Here is a 24,514-nt window from a genome sequence, read left to right on the forward strand (position 1 = left end):
TTCACCTTACAATTGAATCCCTTTTTAGCAAGTTCAGCCCATTTTTGTTATTTTACCGATGAGAAGGCAGACAATACGTCTGTTATGTCAACTAAACTTCAAATTTCCGTTCAGTTCATCTTTAACAACGGTATTAAGGGCTAGGGTGTAGTAGCAAATATCTGTAAAAGAAAACCTTTCCTACTCACCGATATGAATGAGTTTTTTTCTATTTTGAGGCAATTATCAGATATTTTCAATAGTCATCAAAATATTACTTAAAAGTTTGACTGAAACACAAGATAATGTCGATGTCCCGCTTTGCCAAATATGCGCAGGGGCAGGAATATTCACTCTTCCTCTTTTTCAAACTCTTGTAACATTCCTCAAAGGAAAAGGAGCTAACCGGGACATTGTCATCTACGGGTGTTTTGCTTGTCTTAAAATCTTAATGCTGATTGGTGAATGTTTTGTTTTTTGTTTTTTTTCATCAATGATTTTTATTGAATTTTCTTTTTAATTTAAACATACAAACATTAACAACCCCCACTCACCCCATACCCCAAACAATCCTTGGACATATGGAAATTACATTACAAAAAATATAGATACATTTCACCTTAATATAGACAATGCCGATCAAATACTGTACATCACATATGCACACATTCATACAAATCTTAAAAGGAGTACCTTGTTCAGCTTGGTTACCAAACGGACAGGTTTATTACTTAGCCATCGGGAAGCGACTTAAGCTTATTAAAGTGAGAGTTGAAGGGGCGCCACCTACAGTCAAATTTCTTCTTATTCACTCAGAGAATATTTAATTTTTTCCAGTTTGATAAAGAACATAACACGACTCAACCAGGAAGATGACAGGGGAGGCTTGGGAGACTTCCACTCAAAAAGTATCTTTCTCCGAGCTTAGAGAGAAGAGAACACGATAACATCGGCTTGAGGTCTAGAGTAGGCAGAAGGCACAAGGGGAACCCCAAAAATGTCTGTCAAAGGACATGGCTGAAGATTTAGCTGCAGGACGTCATACAGTGTTTTGAAGACAAAACACCAAAAATTGTTCAGTCTTGGACAGAGAAAAACATATGACTGTGGTCAGCCGGGGCAAAGCCACACCGGTTGCAGCTATCGTCTTTGTCAGGGTATATCTCTGCCAATTTGGCTTTAGAAAAGTGGGTTCCATGGAATGCCTTAAACTGTATGAGCCCAAGGCGAGCAAAGGATGATGTTGAGCTCATTCTATCGATAGCCTTAGCCCACCAGTCATCTGTGATATCGACATTTAATTCTTTCTCCCATGCAACCTTAGCTTTGAGCACAGGTTTGTTATTGAGCAACATAAGACCGGTATATATCCGGGATATAAGAGCTTTCTGATTGGGACTTAATTTAAGTAATTCCTCCCAGAGCAAAGTGGAGGGTGGTGAGGGAAACGAAGGATACTGCGTGCAAATGAATTGCCTTATTTGTAAGTAACAAAAGAAATGTGAACGTGGCAAACCAAATTTCGTAATTAGATCTGTAAAACTGGAAAAAACAGTTTTCATATAAATCCAAGAAGCAATTAATGCCTTTTGCTTTCCAGAAAGAAAATGAGGCATCTAAAGCAGGGGGAAATAGGTGGTTACCAACTTTGGGAGCAAGTATAGACGAGGATAAGAATTTGAAATGACGCCGGAACTGATACCAGATCTTAAGGGAAGCCAACACAATTGGGTTTTTGGTGTGCTTAGACACGACAGTTGGAAGAGGGGAACACAACAACGCCGAAAGAGATGTACCCAGACAAGACTTTGATTCAATGGTCCCCCAAGAGGTGTTAACTGTATGGAACCAAAACAAAAGTTTTTGAATATTAGCTGAACAGTAGTAGTACATAAAGTTTGGCAAGGCAAGGCCCCCTCCAAATTTAATAATTTCTAGTACGTTCTTGGTGACGTTCTATTTCTTGGGTGTTTTCCCGTCCAAACAAATGATGTAATACGTTTGTTCAGCGATTGAAAGAAGGATTTTGGTAAGAATATTGGAATGGATTGGAATAAGTACAGAAATCGGGGTAAAATTGTCATCTTCACTGAGTTAGTTCTGCCTGTCAGCGTCAGAGGGAGGTTACCCCATCTCTGAAAGTCAGATTTAGTCTGGTTAAGTAGGGGAGTGAAATTTGAGCCATAAGAGCTGAAATGGACGGAGTGATATTGACTCCTGAATAGTTGAACCCTGAGCGGCTAATATTAATTGGCAAATTCAACTGCTGGAGGTCTGAGGGGGGGGATGTTAAGAGGGAAACACTCACTTTTCTGCAGATTAAGCTTATACCCGTAAAAGGAGCGAAATTCATTAAGAATAGAGATCACAAACGGAATAGCTGTAGCAGGATTCGAGACATCGAGCAAGAGGTCATCCTCATATAATGACACAGGATGTTCGATTCCCTCACGATAGATTCCCTGAAGTAGGGCGGAAGAGCGCAGGGCTACGGATAGGGGCTCGATAGCTAGGGCAAATAAAAGCGGACTTAAGGACCAGCCCTGCCGGGTCCCGCGTGACAGTGGGAAATAATCAGACCGAGTGTCCCCAGTGCAAACACTTGCCTGGGGATCTGTATATAAAACCAAAACCAAATCTTTTAAGAGCAGTAAATAAATACAGCCATTCTACTCGATCAAAGGCCTTTTCGGCATCCAGTGCTATTACAACTTCAGGACGTTTAGTGGTAGGGGTCGAATAAATTATGTTCATTAATGTTCGGATACTGAAGAAAGAATGATGCCCTTTAATGTATCCTGTCTGCTCCTTCGAGACGATATCCGGCAAAACTGCCTCGAGACGTGTTGCTAGCACCTTCGCTAAGACCTTGACATCAACATTGAGGAGCGATAAAGGCCTGTAGGACCCGCAACAAGTAGGGTCTTTATCCTTCTTAAGTAGGAGAGAGATTGATGCCTGGGTCAGGGTAGGTGGTAATGTCCCACGTTCGATTGACTCACTATATACAGCTAGAAGAAGTGGAGCTAGTTTGCTACTAAATTACTTAAAGAACTCGGGATAGTCATCAGGGCCAGGGGCTTTGTTACTTTGCATAGATCTTATTGCATCAACCATTTCCTGTAGCACCAATGGCAATTCTAGGTTGTGTCCAATTGAAGGATCAATAGTGGGCACACTAAGATTATTAAAAAAACGGTCCTTGTTGGTGTTGTCGGTTTGGGAGTCGGATTTGTAAAGAGCCGAATAAAACGTTTTGAATGTTGCATTAATATCGGAAGGGGCAGACAGGAGAGCACCGAGTCCTTAATTTGAGTAATGAGACGTGAGGAAGCTTGGCGCTTTAGCTGATGGGCGAGCAAGCGATCACCCTCATCGCCATGTTCATTTCAATTACTGCGAGATTGCAAAAGCATGCGCTTTGCCTGCCGAGTGGTGAGCAAATCAAACTCAGCCTGCAGACTGAAGCGCTCCTTATACAGTTCGGGACTAGGGTTACTGGCATATTGGTGATCTAAATTGAGGATTAGGTCCGTGAGTCGAGTCTGATCAGCTCTATACAGTTTAGTTAAATTGGCAGAGTAAGCTATAATTTGGCCTCTAAGGTATGCCTTAAGGTCTTCCCATAGGAGAGAGTAAGAGGTAGAATCATTTTTGTAAATAGAAACAAACTCGTCAATAGAGGAGGAAATATAATCACAGAAACCCTAGTTAGAGAGGACGGGGTCTTGGAGGGGATGTCAATAGCATGTCAAGAACCAAAGGGGAGTGGTGACTTATAACTATCGCCAAATATTCAGTAGAAACCACATTAGGAAGGAGACTAGCATCCACAAAAAAATAATAAATTCTAGAATAGGAGCGATGTGCCGGTGAAAAAAAAGAAAATTCCTTTGCATGTGGATTACGAAACCTCCATGCGTCAGCACATCCGTTTTGTAACATAAATTCTGCAAATGCCCTTGACATGGAAGAGGGATGAGCTAGCCTGGGGCTGGAGCGATCTAATTCGGGGTTAATAACGCAGTTCAAATCACCACCAAAAATTAATCGATGTGTATTTAAAGCATCAAAATTAGGAGCATACACGTTAACCAGTAAAACAGGTGTCTGCTGTATGGTACCTGTTGCAATCAAATACCTTCCATTGGGGTCTGAGATTGAGCTAGTGGGAATGAATTGTGTTCTCTTAAGGATCAATATAGCCACACCCCTAGCCTTTGAGTTAAAGGTAGAGTGGAAGAACTGGCTTACCCAGGATTTGCGCAATCTGACATGATCAGTATTGCGCATATGCGTCTCCTGTATGAAAGCTATATCCGTTTTTAAATGTTTAAGGTGTAACAAAACTCTGGATCTTTTAATCGGATGTCCCGTGCCTTTGATATTCCATGACAGAAACCTAATAGAGTTTACTGAGTTATTAGACATCATTAGGGTAAGTGTGTAGACAGTGTCCTACAAGATAATACAGTGATATGAAAAGACCAAGTATAGAGAGGTGATAAAATAATAACCAGGGATAACCCACCCCCCAAACCCAATGTCCTCATCCCCAAACAATGAAGACGGCAGGTTGAATGCACCTTTAAACTTCTGTTGCATCTCGACAGAAAAATAAAACGCTATCCTCTCTTTATGCAGAGAGGCTCCGAGCGTTCAATCAGAGCACCGGGTGTGTATAAAACAAAAATGAACAACACAATTGAGAAAAGTCACATCTTTAACGATGTATGGGGATGGAGTAGATAAAAAAATGAAAGAAACAACACCCCACACAGATCAGCTGGGAACTTATTCTTTAAGTGGCCAATATCTAGGCTAAAGTATTTTTTACCTTACAAGATGAGAGAGTTCAGTAGTCTGAGAATCATTAGCGGGCAGAAAATTGCGAATCATAAAATGCCTGGGCTTCTTTCGGCCATTCAAAAAACCTCTTCTCCCCGCGGTGCTCCATGTGCAGACGGGCCGGGAACAGGAGGGAAAACCTGAACGTTTCACACCGGCAAAGGATGCTCTCTTCTTAGCGATGTTGGTGGTCATGTCTGGGGGAAAAGTAAACATTCTGTCCATGGTACTTGAGCTGCTGTGCGTCCGTGGCATACTGGTTAAGGAGTTGGACTGGTAACCGGAAGGTGGCCAGTTCGAATCCCGAACCTCCACGGATGAGGTGCCCTTGAGCAAGGCACCTGAAACCCCCCTGCTCCCCGGGCGCTGCACCGCGGCAGCCCACTGCTCCGGGAGTGCCGGTGTGCCCCCATGTGTGTAACCGCATGTGTGTACCTGCGTGTGCACCTGTATTTGTGTACCCCACGTGTGTGGACCTCTGTGTGTGTATGTGTTCACCGGCTACCCGGATGGGTCAAATGCAGAGAAAGAATTTCCCCCTAAAAAGGGATGAATAAAGGACTTATCCTTATCCTTATTATTCTTATCTCAAGTTTCCTGTGTAAAAACGACGAGGGGGTCAAACCCCGGTCGTCACGGCGCGGGCTTTCTTGGTTCACTGGAGAAGGAGTCTAGACCTCTTTAGAATATTTTGTAGTATTGCATACTCCCGAATGTTTTATTTTTTTTATGAATGAAGACACCCGCATGCAATAATGAGTTCACGTCTGAGTGTAGACTACAAACGCGATAAACGAGGGATGTTCGTACTCTCCAGACACGGTCTAATAAATAGTGAACTTCATCACAGCCTTACCGAAGAGCCTACAATGCTTAATGCAAACAATAGCAACAAAAAACGCCTGCAGAAATTACCCGACACCCTCTGGGCTCAGCATGATTCATGTCTACAGTAGCCTATGCCTTCTATCATTGATCAATATGTGGACATTTTAACCACGATGGTTGAATTAAAATCAGAGGGAGACGGCAAGTGCAGCTCGAAAAGCGACCTCCCACACGAGCAATGGAATCATTTGATTTTATTATATGCCTTGTGGCGTGGTGATTGATCGGTACATTTCGGGTGTGCATGTATTTTTGGAATTTTAAATTGCTGCAATAAATTATGTTGTTGTTGACTTCTAACATGTCTCTATCTTTGCTGTTTAAATCTAACAGTAGTCTATGAGTAATATATCGGCGGTAACCACTGTTTTTGGTTGCAAAATTTTGCCAGCTGGGCATTCCGTGGTGTTGGATGTGTTTTAATAAAACGCATCCAATACACGGAATGTTCGCTGGTGATGCCACTGAGGCTATAGTAGGCTAACGATGCTCTTAGCATCCAACGCGTACCCCTGGAGTCCTCGTTAGCTACAAGCATTTTCACGACGTACGTTACCAACGATGCTTTTGGGAAACGATGTGAAACTGTACGATGCTCGTATGACGCACTTCACAATCCACTTAGGCTAACGATGCTTGGAAACTGGGCCCAGGGCTGGTTCAGGTCCAACCTAAACCACCCATTCTGTGAGGCGTGTCATTAAATCAAACAATGTAAACTCATGGATTCATTAGGCCACCATGCTTGTCATACAGTAGTACCCTGTCATGGTTGCGTGTAACTATATTTAATAATTGTAATATTGTTTTTAAATAACATTTAGTTTGATTAATTAAGATGTTGGCATGGTCCAAGATCTTGAAGACAACAATGAAAACTCAATTTTAAAACATCTTAATGTCTGTATTTTACTTTTCTTGTGGATTGAACATCTTGTGTGTTGAGTCAATGTTCGACACGCCCACGCACAGACACCAACTCTTAACGTAATAACTTCTTGTGTGTGTTTCCTACAGGCCTGGCTGGAACACAGGATTCACATAGTCCACCTTGCCTATTGCAGACTTCTACGCAGACAGTCAGTAAACCTCAAACTCAAACTAGATAAAAAGCTGTTGTCCTCAATGTTGGTGGTTGGAGTCTGATGTTTGGAGGCATGATGTGCTTTTCTCTTGCCCAGGTATTCTGAATGGGAGCCGGATACAGTTTCACTTGAGTAAGTTCCCCTAAAATAAGTCTCAAACACAATTTCTGCTGTGTGTGTGTGTGTGTGTGTGTGTGTGTGTGTGTGTGTGTGTGTGTGTGTGTGTGTGTGTGTGTGTGTGTGTGTGTGTGTGTGTGTGTGTGTGTGTGTGTGTGTGTGTGTGTGTGTGTGTGTGTAAAATGAACTACCTTTTTAAAAACCATTCAGAGAACCGTAACTAGAGCAAGGAGATATAAGAAGTGAAATTGTCAGAATTAAACTAGACAAAAGGCTGTTGTCCTCAATGTTGGAGTCTGATGTTTGGATGCATGATTTGCTTTTCTCTTGTCCAGGTATTCTGAATGGGAGCAGGATACAGTTTCACTTGAGTAAGTTCCCCTAAAATAAGTCTCAAACACCCTTTCTGCTGTGTGTGTGTGTTTGTAAAATATACTACCTTTTTTAAAACCAATCAGAGAACAGTAACTAGAGCAAGGAGCTATAAGAAGTGAAATTGTCTGAATTAAACTAGACAAAAGGCTGTTGTCCTCAATGTTGGTGGTTGGAGTCTGATGTTTGGATGCATGATTTGCTTTTCTCTTGTCCAGGTATTCTGAATGGGAGCTGGATACAGTTTCACTTGAGTAAGTTCCCCTAACATAAGTCTCAAACACCCTTTCTGCTGTGTGTGTGTGTGTGTGTGTGTGTGTGTGTGTGTGTGTGTGTGTGTGTGTGTGTGTGTGTGTGTGTGTGTGTGTGTGTGTGTGTGTGTGTGTGTGTGTGTGTGTGTGTGTGTGTGTGTGTGTGAAGTGTACTACCTTTTTTAAACCAATCAGAACAGTAACTAGAGCAAGGAGCTATAAGAAGTGAAATTGTCTGAATTAAAGCAAGTGTTTGGAGAACAAGCAAAAATCAAACGTCAATTTAAAGGCATACAAACGAAAAATATCCCAGCCTTACAGGCCTACCTCCAAAGGCCCTCTCCCAAAACCCTCAAATAGCTTGTTAGCTTTAGCAACAGGTCTGCCTTGCACTGTGGACAGGCAGTGTTTAAATCAAGGTAGGTAGACAAGACAGTTGGCGCATCCCATCATTATAATCTGCCAAAATGAATTGATCGCACAGGCTTATTACAGACCTTCGACAGCCACAGAAAGTTTTCCTTTTTTTTAGCATTTCATTTATTAATTGCTGAGATTTTCCAGAGACATGTTGAGGAAAATTTGCTAGAATAAATTGCCTACCACAGCTTTAATAGGTGTGACTGAAGGCCAGAATGGGAAATGTTTTCTGCTCAAACAAATTTGTCAATGATAGGGAGCACATGACAACAAACATCAAACAATCAGAATACCTCGCTCAAATCACTCAAAGCTTAACCGTATTTGACATTACTGTATGTCTGCTCGTCTTCCTGCTTTAGCTCAACCCCTGAAGAATCCCAGCAACCCCCCACGACAACCGCAGTCCCCGCCTCCTCCCTGAGTTCCAGGCCCAGTCTACAGGCAATCAGCCATGGAGGTCCTGGCCCGTCAAACTCTGCACCTCCCTTGCCGAGGAGGATTTTGGAAGCACTCGCGTCTTGGACTCCACCGAAGAGATCAAGGTCAAAGTCTTCAGGAAGGAAAGGATCGAGGTCTCCACGGACGAAGAGGTCAAGGTCTCCACGGACGAAGAGGTCAAGGTCTCCACGGAAGAAGAGGTCAAGGTCTCCACGGAGAAAGAGGTCAACGTCGCCAGCGAGTTTGTGGTCCCCAGATTGGAAGCGAACCAGCGGTATTGCTAGCTCATTGCTTCGCTCCAGACCTATCCACAGGTAACCGTGATTCCTTCAATCTCAATGGTGTAGTTCACCAAATGCATCCGCACTATCCTTCATACTCTCTGACTTTAACAATATACATGATTACATGATAAGACCTCAGTACTTCCCATACGTAGATCAATGTGTGGCGCAGCGCCTCAGAAACCGGACCGAGCGCCACAAATTGATTCCGTTTTTTTTTTTTTTGTATCTTTCCGTTCATTCATCTCTGCATAGCACTCTTTCTCCCTGTCATTCTCGTTCGCAGACGCACACACAGAGAAGCGCGCATACATGCCAATGGTGCGCGGGTATCCACTACCACTTATTGGATCAACCCGCCTATCACTGATGCATGCACGCGCACTGACAGCTGATTCGCCCGCTCCTCCTCTCAACGCGCCTACAAAGGAAAATCAGAAGCAGCGTGATATTTGGCACAATGAAGACAGTCGACGACATCTGGAGTTTACCAATGTGTGCTCAAGCACACCTGCCCAGAATTATTCTTGACTCAGAAAAGATAATGTTAGCCTTATGAACTCAACCTTATTGATATTGAACATCCTGCACCCTAGGTCAGCATAGACAACGTTGGTAACGCAGCAAACAATGTGATTAATGTAAAATGCGGTTATAGTTTAGATAGATCAGTGTTAGACTGGGTTCCCCCAGCCCGTTCTGCCGGCGATTTGAATTCGCTCTGCAGCAGGGGCTGTACAGGAGCAATGCATTGCCTTCTGTTTCCGATCCCCGTTTACTGGAGCCAATCACCAATCACCTTTTGGCTGGTTTAGCACAATCAAAACCGTGAAGTGATTTCTGCGATCGAAGCGATCGTTGGTCGGATAGTTTGAAGGACTATTTTTTTTTTCATTATATTGTTAAATGAGCAATCGCGGCCTCCTCGTCTCACTCCGCTATCATTTTACACTATTATATTATAGTGTAATATAATATTATACCCCCATTATATTATACCCCCATCCTTCCCGCCTGAAAGTCCGGGAGCACCAAACGTTGCTACCTGATCTGTGGGAAACACTGGACCTCCTGTCTGGCCCTTCCACCTCACCTCTTTGTGATTGGTTCCTTCTTTCTCATTAACCAGCCGTAGAAGCCGCTCCCGGTCCTCGCCAAGCTCCTCCCCCAGCTCAGACCGTTACCGTGGCAAAAGGCCGTCCTCACCAGCCAGGAGATCTAGGCGAAGCTCTGGGTCCCCACGAAGGGGTCGGGGGTCACGATCGCCCCGACATGCACGTGGTACCAGACCCAACCGCAGGTGTGTTGGGTTACTTGTTTCTTTGAATGGTTTTATGGTTCACTAGTAACCATAGAAACAGTAACCGACTTACCACTCGTTACCAATCAAAACCACTGTTAAGTGTAAAGTAGTGACATCAACACAAGGTTAATATTTATTTCTTTATTATTAGTGAATAAAGCGGTAATACATTTCACAGTAATAAGTAGTAGTTGTTAAAGCGATGGTCTAGTATTCATGGTGATCTTGATCCTCCCAGGTCCCGCTCTGGGTCTCGATCCCCTCACCCCTCCTCTCAGCGAAGACGGTCGCGCAGTCACGATGGGAGGTCTTCGGGTCGCAGACAAGAGGAGACCAGCGTAGAACAGCTGGCCAAGAAACTACTGGAATCCTCTGGTAAGAGATCAGGTAGAGAGTAATGGAGGGAGGGAGAGAGAAGGAGGGAGAGTTATAGGTAGAGGACCTCGTGGATAAACCAGGAGAGGGAATGATTTAGTCTTTACGCACAGTTAAACCTTATGTGTACTTTTCATAATACTTACATTAATCAAATTTGATGTCTATCGCTTATTCCTACTCTAATCTCTTCCTTCTGTCTTTCTTGCCCGTCTTCCTCTGATCTTCACACCTCTTCTCCTCTTCCTCTCTACTTCTTCTCTTTCTCTCCATCTCCTCTTCTTCTCCCTGTTGTCTTCCTCTCCCGCTCCTCCCCTCAAGGTGTCCAGAGCTTTACAGGCTCCTCCAGTCTAGAGCTTGTGGTCCAGACTCTGGCCCCAGTGCTGCTGGCAGAGCTGGCCAAGCTGAAGGCCGCTTCATCATCATCCTCTGATTCATCTAAAGATCAAAAAAAGCCATCCTCGTCATCTAGAGATGAACAGAAGCAGTCATCCTCCTCATCTAGAGACGAGAAGAAGCCATCCTCCTCCTCTAGAGATGAACAGAAGCCATCATCCTCATCATCTAGAGACGAGAAGAAGCCATCCTCCTCTTCCTCATCTAGAAATGAACAGAAGCAGTCATCCTCCTCATCTAAAGACGAGAGGAAGCCATCCTCCTCTTCCTCATCTAGTGATAAACAGAAGCAGGCATCCACTTCTTCGACCAATGGAGGGAATGAACCACCTTTGTCCTCTTCCTCTGTTAAGGGAATCAAGAAGGTGCTGGTTAAGAAGAGTGAACCAACTAAATCTGCAAAACCTCCAGGGGTGAGTAGTTGAGTTGAGAAGTTTTCACCCTCCGTGTTTCCCACTTGAATCTCTTGTCTTTTTCTCTGCGTCCTCGTCTGTTTCCGTGTATCTGTGTATAACTCTGTGTCTCCTGGGTCTAGTCGGGTCTCCTGGGCTTCGTACCGGCCCACCCTCCCCTGCTCCTGTCTGGGCTTCCCTCCGAGGTCACCCAGCAGCAGGTGTTCTCCGCTGTGGAGAAGTTCGGAAAAAGCAGACTCACTTCTGTGGCGGGACAAGAGGTGAGCACTAACCTCTGGTAGTTAACTCCTGAGGTCAGAGTAAACTTTGGTTGGACTGAGCCATGACATGTTTCCACTTAAGGTGTAAGTGAACACACTGTTAAAGCTGGAATTCAAACATGATGAGATCAAAAGAAAAAGGTTTTTGGGGCTCGAGTTCTAGGAAGGCGGGGAGCACGTTACAACGGATGAAACAACTCTAGATACTTTTTTTTAGTACCGTTGTTTTTTAACGTTGTATTTGAAATGTTACACTTAGAAGCTTAACCCTCACTCGTCTGCAGGCACCAAAATTAACCGCTGCTCAGACAGAGCTCCAAACATTCACACACACCGCAGCGTTATTATGAGTGGCTCCTGAGAAGATTTGCTTTGTATGCCTGTGTCTTTAGGCCACGGTGTACTTTCTACAAGAAGCTGCCGCTCATGCCTTGCTCGGCTTTACGGAGCTGAAGATTGGTGGAAATCCAATCACTGTGACACGGATAGCGGTAACGGACAAACACTCACGCACATCATGTATCTCTAATGGCTCTTCCTCCTTTCTGTCTGTAACCAAATGGTTGTCTTTACAGGTACCTGGGACAACAACAGTGCCACACCTTCTTCCGACCCCGGTTTCTTCTGTCCAAGTAAAAAGCTCTGCCGCAATGGCCATCAATGTTGTGGCAGAACCTCCCTCAATTTCCTTGCAAAGCAACAAGACGACCGCGCCCGGTATCAAAACGACCACACCCGGTACCGAAGGGACCACGCCTGGCAACAAGAAGGCCACGCCTGGCAGCCAGAAGGCCACGCCTGGCAACCAGAAGGCCACGCCTGGCAACCAGAAGGCCACGCCTGGCAACCAGAAGGCCACGCCTGGCAACCAGAAGGCCACACCTGGCAACCAGAAGGCCACACCTGGCAACAAGAAGGCCACACCTGGCAGCAAGACAACCACGCCTGGCAACAAGAAAACCACGCCTGGCAAAAAGACGCCTACGCCCAGCAAGTCAACAACCACGCCTGACAACAAGGTGACAACACCCGGCAACAAGGCGGCCTCGCCTGGTAACAAGACTGCCACGCCTGGCAGCACGACCATGCCCAGCAAAAAGATGATACCTGGCAACACCATAACCACGCCTGTCAACAAGACGGCCACACCCGCCAACAAGATGGCCCCGCCCGTTACCGTAACGATCACACCTGGTAGCGACACGACCACAACCGGCAACACAACAACCATGTCTGAAAACAAGACGACCACACCCGGCAACAAGACGACTGTTCTCTGCAAAACGACATCCATGCCTAGAAACACAACGACTGTGCCTGGCAGCACAGCAACGGCCGGCGACAAGATGACCACACCCGGCAACAAGACTGCCACACCTGGCAGTGACACGACCACAACCGTAAACACAGAAACCATGTCTGAAAACAAGAGGACCGCACCCGACAACAAGGCGGCCACGCCTGGTAGCACAACAACCATCCCCGGCAGCAAGATGACCACACCTGGTAACGAGATTACCACGCCTGGTAGCACAACAACCATGCCCAGCAAAAAGGAGATAACCCCTGGCAACACCATAACCACGCCTGTCAACAAGGCGGCCACACCTGGCGACAAGATGGCCCCGCCCGGGGACAAGATGGCCCCGCCCGTTACCGTAACGATCACACCTGGCAGCGACACGACCACAACCGGCAACACAACAACCATGTCTGAAAACAAGACGACCACACCCGGCAACAAGACGGCCACACCCGGCAACAAGACGGCCACACCTGGTAACAAGATTGCCATGCCTGGTAGCACAACAACCATGCCCAGCACAAAGAAGATAACTCCTGTCAACACCATAACCACGCCTGTCAACAAGGCGGCCACACCCGGCGAAAAGATGGCCCTGCCCGTTAACGTAACGATCACACCTGGCAGCGACACGACCACTACCGGCAACACAACAACCACGCCTGACAACAAGGTGACCACACCCGGCAACAACACGGAAACGCCTGGAATAAACACCGCCCTGCCTGGCACAGCATCAATTATGCCTGGCAACGAGACCGCAACCCCTGGCAACACAATAGCCACGCCTGTCAAGAACACTACCATGCCAAGCAACGCAACAACCTTGCCTGTCAACAAGATTACCGCACCCGGCAACAAGGCGGCCTCGCCTGGTAACAAGGCGGACATGCCTGGCAGCACGACCATTTCCAGCAAAAAGATGATCCCTGGCAACACCATAACCACGCCTGTCAACAAGACGGCCACACCCGGCAACAAGTTAGCCCCGCCCGTTAACGTAATGATCACACCTGGCAGCGACACGACCACAACCGGCAACACAGCAACCATGTCTGAAAACAAGACGACCACACCCAGCAACAAGACGACTGTTCTCTGCAAAACGACATCCATGCCTAGAAACACAACGACTGTGCCTGGCAGCACAGCAACGCCCGGCGACAAGATGACCACACCCGGCAACAAGACTGCCACACCTGGCAGTAAAACGACCACAACAGGAAACACAACAACCATAACTGAAAACAAGACGACCACACCCGACAACAAGGCGGCCACGCCTGGTAACGAGATTGCCACGCCTGGTAGCACAACAACCATGCCCAGCAAAAAGAAGATAACCCCTGGCCACACCATAACCACGCCTGTCAACAAGACGGCCACACCTGGCGACAAGATGGCCCCGCTCGTTAACGTAACGATCACACCTGGCAGCGGCACGACCACAACCGGCAACACAACAACCACGCCTGACAACAAGGTGACCACACCCGGCAACAACACAGCCACACCTGGCAAAAAGACCGCCCTGCCTGGCAGAGCACCAATTATGCCTGGCAACGAGACTGCAACCCCTGGCAACACAACAGCCACGCCTGTCAAGAAAACTACCATGCCAAGCAACGCAACAACCTTGCCTTACAACAAGACGACCACACCCGGCAACAAGTCGACTGTTCTCTCCAAAACGACATCCATGCCTAGCAACACAACGACTGTGCCTGGCAGCACAACAATGCCCGGCAAAAAGACGACGACACCCGGCAACAAGACGCCCACACCCGGTAACAAGATTGCCACGCCTGGTAGCACAACAACCATGCCCAGCAAAAATAAGATATCCCCTGGCAACACCATAACCACGCCTGTCAACAAGACGGCCACACATGGCGACAAGATGGCCCCGCCCGTTAACGTAACGATCACACCTGGCAGCGACACGACCACAACCGGCAACACAACAACCACGCCTGACAACAAGGTGACCACACCCGGCAACAACACAGCCACGCCTGGTAAAAAGACCGCCCTGCCTGGCACAGCACCAATTATGCCTGGCAACGAGACCGCAACCCCTGGCAACACAACAGACATGCCTGTCAAGAACACTACCATGCCAAGCAACGCAACAACCTTGCCTCACAGCAAGACGACCACACCCGACATCAAGACGACTGTTCTCTGCAAAACGACATCCATGCCTACTAACAAAACGACTGTTCCTGGCAGCACAACAACGCCCGGCAACAAGTTGACCACACCCGGGAACAAGGCGGCAACGCCTGATAACAAGATTACCACACCCGGCAACAAGGCGGCCTCGCCTGGCAACAAGGCGACCATGCCTGGCAGCACGACCATGCCCAGCAAAAAGAAGATAACTCCTGGCAACACCATAACCAGGCCTGTCAACAAGACGGCCACACCCGGCAACAAGATGGCCCCGCCTGTTAACGTAACGATCACACCTGGCAGCGACATGACCACAACCGGCAACACAACAACCATGTCTGAAAACAAGACGACCACACCTGGCAACAAGGCGGCCACGCCTGGTAACAAGACGGCCACACCCGGCAACAAGATGGCCCCGTCCGTTAACGTAAAGATCACACCTGGAAACAAGATGGCCTCGCCTGGCAAAACGACGAACACACCTGGCAGCGACACGACCACAACCGGCAACACAACAACCATGTCTGAAAACAAGACGACCACACCCGGCAAGAAGGCGGCCACACCTGGTAACAAGACGGCCACACCCGGCAACAAGATGGCCCCACCCGTTAACGTAACGATCACACCTGGTAGCGACACGACCACAACTGGCAATACAACAACCATGTCTGAAAACAAGACGACCACACCCGGCAACAAGGCAACTGTTCTCGGCAAAAAAACATCCATGCCTAGCAACACAACGACTGTGCCTGGCAGCACAGCAACGCCCTTTGACAAGATGACCACACCCGGTAACAATACTGCCACTTCTGGCAGCACAACAACCACGCCCCGCAACAAGATGACCACGCCTGGTAGCACAACAACCATGCCCAGCAAAAAGAAGATAACCCCTGGCAACACCATAACCACGCCTGTCAACAAGGCGGCCACACCTGGCGACAAGATGGCCCCGCCCGTTAACGTAACGATCACACCTGGCAGCGACACGACCACAACTGGCAACACAACAACCACACCCGGCAACAAGACGCCCACACCCGGCAACAAGACGCCCACTTCCGACAACAAGACGCCCACTTCTGACAACATAACACCCACGCCTGACAACATGGCAATCGAGCTCAGCAACAACACGGACATGCAATGCGACACAGAAGTTTTCCCCACCATCCTCTTCCTCGAATCAATTCGTGAGTATCTACCCCCATCATTCATCAATAAGTACCTTCAGCCCGGGGTTAGATTTGGGCATAGTGTGCTTTAGTGATTTTTGACCATTTTAACCATCACCTTGCTGACTATTTACAGTGCTTATTTTCTCTCTGTCATTTAAACAGAATGTCTGGATGTTCAGTGTTGGACATGGAATAACGTAGGTCTAATAACGGTATCAAACAAACACACTCATGCATGCACACACGGCCAATAATTAATCTCAGTCTCTTTGCTGCTCTCTCGATATAGTTCCTATACTACGCCACCAGTGGTGCCACCATCATGGTGACTGATCTGCCAGAGATAAAATACGATGTTTACACTGCTACTTCGATCACAAAAGTTTTGGAGAAGTTTGGCAACATCCAACGTGAAAAATGCTTCATCCTTCCTGACAACTCCACGGTAAAGTTGAAACATAATTTACATTTACATTTACATTTAGGGCATTTAGCAGACGCTTTTGTCCAAAGCGACTTACAATAAGTACATTTGTCATAAGAAGTGCATCAATATATCGCTGTCGGTACAGAAAGGATGTTCATAGAACCAAGTGCAAGTACCACAATCGCTAGGTCAATCAATTCCCCGTGTTACAGACATGATAGCAGCTACTGCAGTTGCTACACAGTTAAGTAATACAATACAATACAATACAATCCAGTGCACAATGGTGGTCAGAAGTGGAAAGGTGGCTATGCAGAGTCGAGGTGGACTCTGAACAGGTGAGTCTTGAGTCCTTTTCGGAAGACAGTGAGTGACTCTGCGGTCCTGAGGGCGTCAGGGAGTTCGTTCCACCACTGAGTTCCCAAAACCGAAAAAAGTTGTGACTTTGCTGAACGGCCTTTGCTACTTCTTAGCGATGGTGGTTCCAGACTTCCAGCTGAGGTAGTTGAGCGGAGGGATCGAGCTGGGGTATGTGGCTTTAGCAATGCTTGGAGGTAGGCAGGGGCAGTTCCATCGACTGCCTTGTATACCAGTACCGTCGTCTTAAATTTGATGCGATCTACTACGGGAGCCAGTGGAGGTCCCGGAAGAGGGGGGTCACATGGGAGAACTTCGGTAGGTTGAACACGAGGCGCGCTGCCGCATTCTGGATGTGCTGCAAAGGTTTAATCGCAGAGGCAGGAAGTCCAGCCAGGAGTGAGTTGCAGTAGTCGAGGTGGGAGATGACCAGTGATTGGACAAGAAGCTGAGCTGCTTCTCTTGTGAGGAAGGGCCGGATTCTGCGAATGTTGTAAAGTGCAAATCTGCAGGATCGGGCGGTGATGTTTGCAGTGCAGGATAATTGATTGTCCAGTACCACCCCAAGGTTTCTGGCAGTTGTAGACGGAGATACAGTTATGTTCTCGACGTTGACCAACAAGTCCATGTGTGGTCAGTCTTTCCCTGGGATTAGGAGGAGCTCTGTTTTGTTGAATCATACATTCTACTTTAAACCTGCAACCATGTCACTTTGTACCGCACTAGGTGTGCATCGGATCACAAAACTCACGGTTCGTATCGTGTCACGGTTTTTGAGTCACAGGTCGGATCATTTTTTGATCAACAACAACAATAAAGATAACAAGACAAATGTGACTTTAAATAAAATCTTCAAATGTGTAAAAACAAAATAAAGTGAAAAAATTGGTAATAATCCTGCTTCCTTTAAGCATGGTCAATATTTTAAAAAATTGCAATCTGAGGCATTATTCCTTCTTCTTTTAACATGGATAGTAAATAATCCCTAACCCTGGATTTACAATTCAGGATGTCTGCATTGCCTGGGGAGTGTTTAGAGTCCACACCCCCAGGCAACGCAGACATCCCCATCCTCTTTTTTTTTTTTCATCAAGTATGGTAGCGAAATACAGTTTCTGTCGTGTTTTATTCTTCATTTTGTAAATCCATTGATTTTGGTTGGAAGACTCATTGCTCATTGCAAGGGAGATTGGTTGTAGTCTTTTTGCTCGGTTCTAGTCCTACTGTTCATACGGAGAACCGAGCGAAAAGACTACAACCAAACATAAATATGTCAGGTTCCGGTTCCGGTTTCCGTTTCAATGGGATTTACCGAACGCCAAATAAAACACAACAGAAACTGTATTTGCTACGAAACTTGATGATGTTTTTAATACCGGAATTGTCCTCAAAAAATGCGCTGATCAAGTGAACACACAACTTTTTTTTTTATCAGCCGATCCGCGGATCACTTGCGTCCCGAACCGTGAGGGTCGATCCGTACGGCTCACGGGTGACGCCTCGTGCCCACTACCTCCGTCCGTTGACTGATCCCCATTGACTTTGAATGGGGACAGACGCGCAATGCATTGTGGATCCGTCCGTCCCGTTGGAGCCTTTGGCTCCGCCAAAAAGTAGAACATTTTTCAACTTTTTCGGCAGCGACGGATCCGTCATCCAATCAGATCGCGTATGCAAATTTAAGCACTGTGACGCGACTCGGGCTCTGACGATACTGGAAAGCGGGAAAGCGGGTCATCTTGACAACGCAACAAGCAGGAAGAAGCGGGAAGAACCCGGCGAAGCGATTTGATTGGCTGACGGATGCCTCTGCAAGGACTACTCCCCCATCCGTCAGCCACGCCTTCCCACGTCCGTTGACTGACGGTGCAGTGGGCATGTAGCGTAACGCCTCGTGCCAACTGCCTCCGTCCGTTGACTGATCCCCATTGACTTTGAATGGGGACGGACGCGCAATGCATTGTGGATCCGTCCGCTGAAGGCTCTGTCAAAAAGTTGACATTTTTTTAACTTTTCCGGCAGCGACGGATCAGTCATCCAATCATATCACATATGCAAATTTAAGCACTGTGACACTACTCGGCGTCTAACGACCCTGGAAACCTCCCCCATCCGTCAGCCACGCCTTCTGAGTCCTTTGACTGACGGTGCAGTGGGCACGAGGCGTAACCCGTGAACCGTTGCACCACGATACCGCACTGATGGTCTCCGTTATAGTTTGTTTATTTGTGTCTAGGGAATCAGTGCCATTGTTGTTCTTTTAGTTATGCCGACTGCTTTCTGTATCCAGGCGTTTGTAACCATGACGGCCAATAGGATGGCATCCCTGATTGAGGCGCTGATGATGGAAGCCTTCTTGAACTTCAAAACTGTCCGCTTTCACCTTCTGAAGGAAAACGCCCTTGAATCTCCGGTACACACCCAAACTCACACACAGGAAAACTGCATTCTCTGAATCAATGGAGGTCTTGAAACGATTTGATGTGAATACTGGGCTTAATCTGACGTAAAAAAGCCCCCTATTTCCACTGAGACCGGCCCCTGTTTTTCTTGCTTGTAATCTATAATTACATTTTATATTACTCTATAGTATACAAAATCTGTCTATTGGCAGCCTATGTACAGTTTATATGTAAGATTGAATGCAGCCGCTTACATGGACAGGCACAGTCGTGATATTTTGAAAACTGAATTTGTTGGTGGAGGTGGTTTGTCGTGTAGTGGAGGTGCTGCAACCCTTGTAATAACCCCTCACTGCCTTTCAGATCGACTTCTATAAACATCTTCTGCGCTGGAGTGAAAAGGTGACACGCACACACCCACACTCCCACTGCGATCTGGGACAATCACAACCTTCAGTCTTCCTAGCAAACACGTTTGTTAAAATGAAATAAAAGTTTAAAGTTGGTTGAAGTTCCACTGAGCGCCACAGGAAATCCCTCATTCCACTGGCCATCAGACTCTTTAACTCCTCCCACTACCGAAGTGTGTGAGTCATTGTGAGATCTGCACTGCTTTTGTTTTTGTTAATTATTGGAACCAGAGGACCTGTGCAATTTGTTGGCACTTTATTTTGAGATGAACTTCATCCGGGATCAATACAGTCACCTGTGTCTGTAAGGCGGTGTGATCAGCAGGAATATGTGCTTGTCCGAAAAAGGTTCTGGCTTTATTACCGAATCCAATGAGGTAATAAAGCAGGGTAAACAGGGTATAGTAAAACCTCCTTTTACTATACCCTGTACTGTACAGGGTATTTACTGTACCCTCAAGACCCACGCATTGTCCAATGTTGGAGATGAAGTTTCCTTAAGGGGTTAAGGGGCTTTGAAATTTGCACAATGGGGATTGAGAGAAACATCCTAATGGAATCGAGCCTAGGTGTTGAATGTCTACTTCCTGTGGTCTAGCTTTATGATGAGTCTACATTGGAGTACAGACTGGTGTTCATCAGCAACATTCCTTATTGCAAATCCTCGATGGACGACATCCATAAAGTCCTCATCAATACCGGAGGAGTCAGGCACTACCTGCCGATGATTGGCAAGGTACAAACATGCACTTCCTGATCTGTTCTACCTAATTTGCTTAACACATGGCAACCTGAAACATTATTTTATGTGTGTGTGCGTGTGTGTGTAGATATTTGTAGAATTTGTCACGGTGGAGGATGCAGACCGATTCGGTGTCTGGCTGTCCACATTTCCACTGAGCTGGGAAATCCATATCTCGCGTCCTGGTACGTGACACAACAGCACCACCTAGTGCACACAATGCAACAGCACCCCACCTCAACCTCATGCGCTTGTTAATGTCTTCACACTGCAGATCGCATCCATTACTCTATCCTATTGATCTATCTATTTATCGATCCTCCACTCTACACATACTGTCTTTACATTGTAGAAATCAATCCTCCACTCTACACATACCATCCTTACACTGTAGATATCAATCCTTCACTCTATACATGCTGTCTTCACACTAGATTTCGATCCTCCATTCTAAAGATATTGTCTTTACACTGTAGATATCGATCCTCTAGTCTAAACATACTGTCTTTACACAATAGATAGCAGTGGCAGTGTGTGCTGGGACTGTGTAGTGTCCTTGGTGATGTTGTGTGCCCTCTTTGTTTGATGGGAAGGCTGCTCCACAGATGTATTGTGCCGTTTTAATCGCACGTTGGAGAGCCTTCCTTTCCTGTACCGTGCAGTTTCCAAACCCCACTGTGATGGAGTTGCTCAGGAGGCTCTCCACTGTACACCTGTATAAGTTGCTGAGGAGTTTGGATGACAGTCCAAATTTCCTCAGCTTACTTAAGAAGTACAGCCGCTGCTGAGGCTTCTTGGCAATGTGCTGGGTGTTGTGAGACCAGGAGAGGTCCTCGCTGATGTAGGTGCCGAGGAATTTAAAGGTTTTCACCCTCTCTACCTGAGTCTCGCCGATGTGTAATGGACTGTGCTGGTCTCTCCTCTTCCTTGGGTCGATAATCAACTCCTTAGTCTTCTCAGTGTTTAAGGAGATATTATTTGTGTGGCACCAGGACACCAGCTGAGCCACCTCATCCCTGTAGTCTGTCTCCACCCCACCAGTGATCAGTCCGATGACTGTTGTGTCATCCGCAAACTTGATGATTGTGGTGTTGCGCTGGGTGGAGGCACAGTCAGTCACAGTCAGAGGGTGTACAGCAGCGGACTCAGCACACAGCCCTGGGGGGTCCCTGTGCTCACCGTCCTTGTGCCTGATGTCCGGGTACCAACTCTGACTGTCTGGGGTCTGTCTGCAAGGAAATCCAGAACCCAGCTGCAGAGGGACGGTGTCAGTCCGAGGAGGAGGAGCTTCTCAGCCAGTCTGGTCAGGAGGACCGTTTTGAATGCTGAGCTGTAGTCGATAAACAGCATTCGAACATACGTGTCCTTGATCTCCAGATGTGTGTGTGTGTGTGTGGTGCATACCCCTGTGTTTAAATAAAGGTTGATAATATATCCCCCCAGGCCTCGACCAACACAAGGCAGGGCGTGAAGATGCGTTCTTGATGGCGGTGGCCAACCAGACCATATTCTATCCCACCCTGTCCCCCCAGTTCTACACCCCTGGTGAGACCCCCTAACTATCCATGTTGTTTTCTGATCTTCAAGTGGACTGACATCTTTTTATCCATTTTTTTTTTTTTTTTTAATGATTTAATAATGTAATGGTCAGGTTGATTCTGATGATTCAATTATTGGATGGTTGGAGGGGGAATCATTGATTATTATTATTTATGACACTTAAGATCACGTGTTTCTTAATATTAAAGGGATGGTTCGTATGAAATTCACCCTCAGGTCCTTTGCAACATAACATCCAGCCAAATACCACCTCAGAAGCTTTTTCTTCTTTTTTTAACTGTAAGAAAAAAGCTAGTGAATTCAACCCTCCTTAAAAATGTATTGACAACTAAAATAATTCAATTATTTCAGTTGTCAATACATTTCTATGGAGTGTTGTACCCCGCCTACAGTAACCAAACGAGCGAGTCTGTTTCAGCGCCCCCTCCTACGTAGTAAGGGGGTACATTTTACATACATGTATGGATATTCCATACAAAAATAGATGTCTAATTCGTCAGTTTGCCATGTGACTGACTGACAGGGAGCCTGCCAGAGCTGCCGGACTGCCGCCAGAGCCTTGGCGGCAATCCGGCAGTTTAGCTCCGGGAGTACAATCCCTTTCTCCTCCATGTCACGGTTTAATCTGGACTTCAGAGAGTCAAACCAAAGTTCCTTTCCCCCAATTCTTCTCAACCATGGCTGAGAAAACCCCCACTAGAAGTCTTTACTTGTTGTGGAAGTACCAGAGACGTCAGACGCAGTCTTTATGATTCATAATATCATCTGATGCGCACATATCTTTTGGCCCCTGATATTGGATATAATATTAGATAAATACCTATATATTATATCATATTATTATTATATAGATAAGAGATTCGGGAGTCCGCAAACGGCAACAATCACTTCTCCTCCATGCTGTGGTTCACTCTGACAGCTCATTAGTCAATCGGCAGCTGCTCATTTGCATTAAAGCTACAGACACCAGAAACAGCGCATTCTGAAAGGACAGAGGGGAATAGATGTAGGCAAGATTTATTTTCCCAAAAGCTATTTCTACAAAACAGCTTAAAAAACAAGTTTTCTGAAACTCATATACTATCTTTACTTGTTGGGAAAACACCATATTATTTCTCCTTTAATATACTCCTGGTGTACTTACAAATTGAACAATGCCTAATTTTATGAGTACAGACCCTGTTTGTACTACTGACGAAGTGTTGTAATAGTCCAAGCATTATTAGTGGGGTCATTTACAAGATACAGGACAGGTTCCATTAGCGCAGGAACTAAGCAAGTCGACTGAAAACTCTAACTTCACCAATGTTCGACCAAGGGATAAAAACTGAGGGGGTATTTGGCTGGACGTCATGGTGCAGAGGACCCAAGGGTGAATTTACTGCGAACCATCCCTTTATTGATAATGAAGCTGTGTCAAATATTGTTTATGGTTATAACATTGATGCCAGCCTCATGTGTGTTGATTCATAATAATGATAAAGAAAGCAAACCGGGCTGTATGGACTCCTGCTAATATTAATGATTAACGTCGCTATTGTCTGACCTCTCAGCACACAGGACGGTGAACGGACCAGAAGACCTTGAGGTGAGTCGGTCCGTCTGTCTGTCCGCATGCATCCCAACAATTAAGAAAATTAATTCCCCATTAGGCCCTAATTTGACCTTTTATTCAGACTGACCGTGTTAGTGTCTGTTGGGGCAGTGTGCAACACCTCTCTAATTATTTTATTCTCTTAACTGGTTCTGTCCTGAAGTGGGCGGAGACCAATTTGACTACGCAGAGCGTCATGGTGACAGGGCTGGCGTTAGGCTCGTACCGCCACATGGACCTCGTGGATGAGGTGTGGCCTTACTTCGTGGAGAAGGACATCAGCCGTGTGTACTACTCCGTAGTGATACTACCTCTGCAGAGAAGGGTACGCACGCACACCCACAAACTGTGTTTCGATGTCATGCAAGTCCTTATTATTATGTCCTTGCCTCCTGTCCGCCATTATTTTTCCGTCTTGCCTCCTTTCCATCCTCTAATGTCTCCTCCTATCTCTCCTTCTCTTATTTTACCTCCACTCCCCCTCTTCTTCTCTTTCCTCCTCCCCTCTCATCTCCTCCTCCTTTCTCCTCCTCACTTCTTCTTCTCCTCCTCACTTCTTCTTCTCCTCCTCTCTCGTCTTCAGGCCTTCATCCACTTTGACAACGCTTTGAAGTGTAAGGAGTTTGTCTCAGATTTCCTCCACAAGCCGTTCACTATCGGAGGATCTGACCTCACCCTCCACTTCCTCCTGGACCATCTTGAGCCCTGCACCTCAGAGGTATAGACACAGAGAATACAATCTGTAATTATGCCTGGTTGATGTACTGTCATGACATTGTGTGTGTGATGCCGTGACAAGTTATTTATGTGATGTCATGACAGATTATGAATGTGATCTAATCGACAGATGATATATGCTCTCTTTGCAGCTGCAATTGTACAACAGACTGCTGGGATGGACCAATGTGGTACGTTTTTAGCGGCT

At 46.4% G+C, this 24,514-nt stretch overlaps 1 protein-coding gene across 1 annotated transcript in view; it reads left to right on the plus strand.

The window, feature by feature from the left end:
* LOC130370484 (uncharacterized) overlaps positions 1 to 24,514 on the plus strand; it is a 45,542-nt gene that overhangs the window by 11,544 nt on the left and 9,484 nt on the right. Inside the window, exons 3-24 of the mRNA XM_056576232.1 lie at positions 6,733 to 6,794; positions 6,897 to 6,932; positions 7,253 to 7,288; positions 7,508 to 7,543; positions 8,323 to 8,715; positions 9,815 to 9,985; positions 10,227 to 10,363; positions 10,685 to 11,172; positions 11,295 to 11,432; positions 11,825 to 11,923; positions 12,008 to 16,112; positions 16,260 to 16,294; positions 16,387 to 16,542; positions 19,172 to 19,294; positions 19,647 to 19,685; positions 20,292 to 20,429; positions 20,524 to 20,620; positions 21,879 to 21,980; positions 23,549 to 23,583; positions 23,753 to 23,914; positions 24,173 to 24,307; positions 24,459 to 24,497. Of these exons, the coding sequence (XP_056432207.1) occupies positions 6,733 to 6,794; positions 6,897 to 6,932; positions 7,253 to 7,288; positions 7,508 to 7,543; positions 8,323 to 8,715; positions 9,815 to 9,985; positions 10,227 to 10,363; positions 10,685 to 11,172; positions 11,295 to 11,432; positions 11,825 to 11,923; positions 12,008 to 16,112; positions 16,260 to 16,294; positions 16,387 to 16,542; positions 19,172 to 19,294; positions 19,647 to 19,685; positions 20,292 to 20,429; positions 20,524 to 20,620; positions 21,879 to 21,980; positions 23,549 to 23,583; positions 23,753 to 23,914; positions 24,173 to 24,307; positions 24,459 to 24,497 (6,762 nt within the window). The remainder of the gene's footprint in view (positions 1 to 6,732; positions 6,795 to 6,896; positions 6,933 to 7,252; positions 7,289 to 7,507; positions 7,544 to 8,322; positions 8,716 to 9,814; positions 9,986 to 10,226; positions 10,364 to 10,684; positions 11,173 to 11,294; positions 11,433 to 11,824; positions 11,924 to 12,007; positions 16,113 to 16,259; positions 16,295 to 16,386; positions 16,543 to 19,171; positions 19,295 to 19,646; positions 19,686 to 20,291; positions 20,430 to 20,523; positions 20,621 to 21,878; positions 21,981 to 23,548; positions 23,584 to 23,752; positions 23,915 to 24,172; positions 24,308 to 24,458; positions 24,498 to 24,514) is intronic.

Source organism: Gadus chalcogrammus, chromosome 17 (assembly GCF_026213295.1).
Source record: "Gadus chalcogrammus isolate NIFS_2021 chromosome 17, NIFS_Gcha_1.0, whole genome shotgun sequence".
NCBI lineage: Eukaryota > Metazoa > Chordata > Actinopteri > Gadiformes > Gadidae > Gadus > Gadus chalcogrammus.